Consider the following 6000-nt stretch of genomic DNA (forward strand, 5'->3'; position numbering starts at 1 on the left):
TTATGTATTCTAAGTTTAAGACTCTGTCATGGCTTCAATCAGAGGAGCGAAGAGGAAAGATCCCTCCCAGCCATGCAGGTGTTGATCACTGATTTCTCCAAAGAATTCCCGCCCACTGTGTTTGGCCCGTCTGTGGGTCAGACACGTACAAGACACACTCCCTAATCCCGAGTGTTGCCCGCACCACTCTTGATTCTTGTCGCAAGTTTTGGGTTGTGGCCATGAATAATGGGGATCCATGTTTTTCTCCACTGTCCGCAGAGAAAGAACCCTATCTCCAGACTCAAGAATGGCCCAATCCTGATGGATGAAGTCTCTCTTCACCATCTTCCCCTCTTTGAATCAGCCCCTTTGGCAGGGTAAAGAGAGGAGGAAGAGGATGTTTATAACTATGATTATCTTTTGGAGGACAATGGGAATGAGGAGGACACTATTCTCCCTTTTAATCCTTCTTCCCAACCAGACAGCACATTGGAGTCCCCTTCCCCTATCCAGGGAGAGTTGGATTTTTTTTCATCCCCTTTTCTCCCCAATTTGAATGTCCATTTCCCACTACTTAGTAGGTCCTCAGGGTGGCATGGTTATTCACCTCAATCTGGGTGGCAGAGGACAAGTCTCAGTTCCCTCCGTTTCTGAAACTGTCAATCCGTGCATCTTATCACGTGGCTCGTTGTGCATGACACCACGGAGACTCACAGCATGTGGAGGCTCATGCTACTCTCCACGAGTCCACGCACAACTTACCACTTGCCCCATTGAGAGTGAGAACCACTAATCATGACCACGAGGAGGTTACCCCATGTGGCTCTACCTTCCCTAGCAACCGGGCCAATTTAATTGCTTAGGAGACCTGGCTGGAGTCACTGAGTACATCCTGGATTTCAACTCGCAACTCCAGGGTTGGTAGTCAATGTCAATACACGCTAAGCTACCCAGGCCCCGAAGAGTTGGATTTATTCAAATGTGCAGAAAGGCAGTGGCCAAGCTGTCCATTGGCTGGCTGTCACAGCAGGCGGGCCAGGGAACAGAGAGAGATTTGCACAAAGTTAAACATCTGCCATCCCACGCTATCCCAGTCAAGCAGCTTATACCAGCCATTCCTTTGTTTGTTGGGAGATGCAATGTTTTTGGGACAAAACATTTTCACCATTTTGCCAAAAGGCTTATCCAGGCTGTACATAAGCGAAATGGAGGACATGGGAATGTCTAGCCCAGCCACCCCTACCACCACCCACCCCCATCAAACATTGGTAGCGAATCATCTCCATCCTGATCGCCGGGAAGCCATTGTTTCCGTCCCCCCTGTCATTACTGGTACAGACATAAACACTGTCAGCCTCCATATTCGGGGGAAACAAGTTATCTATTTGAGGACAATGAATTATCTATCTATATTTCAAAAGATACACCGGTCTTCAGTCCTAGCCATTAAGGCACTTAATACCTAACTCCTCATAGCTTATCAAGCTGAGCTAATGGAGGAAATGGGGAGGCAGATTGTTGTGGGAGTGGCAGATTATGTGTTGTGGGAAGTGATCTGTGTCATTGCAGATCTAAACCTGCACACATCGTGAGGTGCCACAATGGGATCTTTGACTGGGTTTGTCTAGCTTGTCTGAAAGGGAGGAGACAGACTTCCGGATGCCCCGGTGTAACTGAAAGCCCTTTTCAGGGCTACAATGTCCACAATGTGGCAGCAATGCGATTTAAGAAAGAAGGATGATGAGGCTTTTGAAACTTGCCTTCACCAGTTCACTCCTCAAGCCCCTCAGCTGGTTGGTTCCCAACTCATTTCAAAGGTGGGCAGTCTGGGTTTATTTTTTAAACCTGCTCCCATCCCCAGCAGTCAGTGTATGGAGGAGCACAGCCAACACAGCTGCAGTAGAGAGGCAAGAATTATTTTGCAGTAGCGGTGGCTAAACATCACCTGTCTAACCTTAGGGGAGCAATATACAGTGATCTGATACAGGATGTGGAGTGGGTGAACAGCACTCACAGAGTCTCTGTGGTACACCTCAATCAGGAAGAGAGAAGAGAGCCAACAGGACTCGGAAAGAGAGTCAAACTGTACGTTTTGTAGTGCACAGTTCCTGGAGAACAGTTTAACATGAGTGTTGGCACCAGTTCATCCAGTGCCTCCCAGTTTAAATCCCCTCTCCACCCACAGGGTCAGAAAAGAGAAGAGGATAGTTTACACAAAAGCATTTGCGTAACAAAAATAAATCTCTGTGCTTCCAGGCAGTGGGCCGAGGGCACAGCATTGTATGAATATAAGCACAAAAACTTACAAAAATAATGTCCAATTTAGAGCTGCAGTCCTCAGCTCTGCAACTAGATTGTGCCACAGTGCCATCAGTGAAAGAGAGCTTGAATGCGCCATTCACACCTGGGTTTTATCTATGATAAAAATGTAGTTATTGGCTGCAGTTTGCTGTAAAACCGCCCCTTTCACCAGGGTGTTAATTTCAACAGGATGTTAATGCCAACAGCGGAGGGGGAGTCAGCTCAGATTTTGGAGGAAGAAATAGCCAATTTGTTGAGTAAGTGAGCAATAAGGGTGCTGCTGAAGGAAGACAGCCATCAGGGCTTTTACTCCAGGTATTTCATCATCTCTGAAAGAGGAGGGAAGGGGGTTTCCATCCCATTCTGTATTTGCCAAATCTCAACAAACACCTCAGAAGGTACAAGTTCAAAATGCTTACGCTCAAAACTCTCTTTCCGTTTATTCATCCCAGAGACTGATTTACGTCAGTCAATCAGAAGGATGCCTAATTTCATTTAGGGATTTATCCATACACAGATAATTCCTCAGTACTTGTAATGTACTTCTCTATGCTCCGTTGTGGGCGAGCTGCCATACGTAGATCTCTTCGCATTGCACGAAAGCACTCATTGCCTTCTGATCATTTCTCTGGAGAGAGACTGTGCTCCTGCGGGTGTGGATGCTTTAACGCATCTTTTGCCAAACACACTACTCTATGCATTTCTACCACTGAGTGGTAGATCATGCAGATCAATTTCTCTGGAAACCACTGGAAAGTTAGTGAACTTCCATGCTTTGTCAGTTCATCACTCTTGTTTGTATTTTGTTCTGGATTTGTCAAGAGTGACTCTTAAGACGAATCCAGCCTTTGTTACTAGGTGAGGGACTGCACACTTAGCTGTAAGCCAGTGGACTTGCAGGATTTTCACCCACTGCCTCGTTCCTCATCAGAGGAAGAGCGGCTTAATTGTCTCTGTCCAATTCGCGGTCTACATTTGTACGTGAAAAGAATAAAGGCATCAAAGAATAGTAATCGACATTTATAGAAATATAAATAAAACTTTTCATTCAGTACAGAAACCATACTCTCCTCTGCCATGTTGAATGTTTATGACTCCTCACACCTCGGAAACTCGTATTTAGATAATTTCGATAACATGTGAAGGCAGCATTATTTCTGATTGTTTGATGACCTTCACCACTAGGTATATTTAAGAGAACAAAACTGTTTCATTATTATTTGTCCCGTATTTTAGTGTCCTATACCCAAGCTGCTGAGAAATTGACCTGAAACACCTTTGAAGTTGTGTGCGATATAGGGTGTTAAACATTACACAGACACCACAATTGACAGAAGCAGATGGGTTCCAAAACACTATTTACTGCCTAATAAGGGCACTGATCAGGGAGTCGGCCATTTTAAAGGGTTAGTTCACCCAAAAATGAAAATTATCTCATGATTTACTTACCTTTAAGCATTTCCAGATATATATTACTTTCCTTTTTCAGCAAAACCGAAGTGAAGATTTTTATAAGCATATGTTAGCTCTGTTTGTCCAAACTATACAAGTAAGCGGGTGCCAGTAGGCTGCTTGCTATTTGATGGTCCCAAAGGCATATTTAGGTAGCATTTAAAAAAAATCATGGAAAACAATATTCAGAGAAAAAATTTTTGAGAGAAAGAAAAAAATCTTTTTTGGCATGTTTTTCTAAGATACCCAAGAAATAATTTCATCTTGCTGTTCAGGGCTTCCGTATATCATAGATCAACCTGTGTATTTGTCATTGAATGTTCTCATGTAGGTAAAGCAGTTCAATATTTAAAATATAATTTTGTATGTCATTACCAAATATGTTGGCAAGTTGGTTTTAAGTACAATGATTCAGAAAAATGTATGTGTGAATGTGAACAATATTGTTTAAAGATTTTTGTGTGAATGTGAACCATATTGTTTAAAGACTCGTCATTTTTTGCTTTAAACCTCCAGACAGGATTCATGTGTATTGTACATATATTGAACATTCACAGGACTTTGCACTCAGATTTTGTTGATAATTGTTTCAGGTAACCTTGGCAGCCACAAACGGCTCAGCTGCAGAGTATACACTTGAGGAAGAACCGCGGAAAAACAATTAATGCAAGCACACAGACCCCCGGCACCCAAAATGTGGAAAAAAACAGACCTATTGTCATGCACAAATGATGGGTTTTGTAGTTTGTTTGTTTTGTTTTTTATCCATTTTTTAACATGTTTAACAATATATTCTGGTTGTCTGAAGTAACACAAGATTATGAGGCCAAAAGCTCACACATGCAGCTGAAGTGATAATATGAGGCAGTTATGTAAATTATTCATGATGCTAATATATGTAAATATATATATGAAATTCCAAATCTATGTATGGTGTGGAAGGGTTTTTCATCAGGGGAAAATTTACAAATAACTCCATTCACTAGATTTATTTCATGCAGAGTCATTACCCTACCAGCTGCTCTTGATATGAACAGAATCAAAAAAAATAACAGAAAGCACCCCATTCGTCTGCCTTTAGTTCCTTTTGCCTCATACTAAGACAAATGAAATACCTTGCACAACACCTCTTTCTTCAAACAAATATTTAAGCATTACTCTCATAGAGTAATGTGGTGTTGCTAGGATACAAATGTAGAGATGGAGGCGACTGCAGACAGATGGAACTTAAAGCACAAGCATGTTTAGACGTAAACCCTCCCCCTCCGCTTTATCACATTGCTCAGAGGGGTGGGATTATTTGTATTCTGTCAAGAATAGAATGGTTGATAGGGTGTTGCTTATTAACTGTATGTTGGAGAGCCTGTAGCACACATACACAAAAGCAAAAGATCCTTTCAAGCACATTATCAGTCTACCATTTAAGGTCTTTAAAAAGCCCTTAACCTCATTCAGATTTACTGAAATATAATAAAATATGCAATGTGCGCCTTATTTTAAGTTCATGTAAAAGCACAAACTGTCTATTTTTGTTGTACAACCAAAACAAAGCCTGTGCATGTGCATGTCATACACCAGTGTGAAAAACAGTTTATGGAACTCTCTACATTCCTGAACAGCATCTTTTTAAATTGCATTATTTTATACACCGTTTTGTGGTAAACCTATGAAGGTAAAATTTTATTTATTAATTAAAAAAAAGTAGAAATACGTTTTGTAAAGGTGCAAATTAAGTTGCAAGTGTAAGTAACAAATATTAGCAATAGTGTAATTCATGTGTTGTGAATCTGTAATTTCATATTAATTCAAAGTAAATGTGTTATGTGGTATAAATGTGTGTATTCATCTGCCTTAATTTTTTTTTGCGCTTACACATCAAAATGTGGCCAAAAACACTGCAAGCCTGCAATCAGAGATATGTATGCAAAGAAAGGGTGTCATGAACATCAAAATGCATAGAATCAGTCTGTATGAGTAAAATAAACTACTGCAAACGTGTAAATGACTTGTGTTTGTGGCATAAATATTTTCCAGAAATAATCTTATATACACTGTTCCATTTTCCCTTTTGTAGCACTCACATTTTTGGCAGAATTTCTCACTGAAAAGAGTTTTGCAAGTGTGAGGGGGGAGAGAGATCTCCCAGCTTCTAGTCACCAATCAAATGAGGTTTTCCTTGAACAGTTTACTCTGATCTGATTCGTTGAACAATGTGACAGACAGCTTCTTCTTGGCTCAGCGTCATTCCTCTGGGTATCTCTCCTC

At 41.2% G+C, this 6000-nt stretch overlaps 1 protein-coding gene across 2 annotated transcripts in view; it reads left to right on the top strand.

Annotated features, from left to right (window-relative positions):
* Positions 1-5727, top strand: part of slc1a2b (solute carrier family 1 member 2b) — an 83260-nt gene extending 77533 nt beyond the window's left edge. For both annotated transcript variants that reach the window (XM_052119172.1, XM_052119174.1), the window contains exon 11: positions 4329-5727. In XM_052119172.1, coding sequence (XP_051975132.1) covers positions 4329-4400 — 72 coding nt within the window. In that variant the 3' untranslated portion in view covers positions 4401-5727. The remainder of the gene's footprint in view (positions 1-4328) is intronic.
* Positions 5728-6000: the final 273 nt, after the last annotated feature.

The sequence above is a fragment of the Xyrauchen texanus genome, chromosome 46 (assembly GCF_025860055.1).
Source record: "Xyrauchen texanus isolate HMW12.3.18 chromosome 46, RBS_HiC_50CHRs, whole genome shotgun sequence".
In the NCBI taxonomy this organism is placed as follows: domain Eukaryota; kingdom Metazoa; phylum Chordata; class Actinopteri; order Cypriniformes; family Catostomidae; genus Xyrauchen; species Xyrauchen texanus.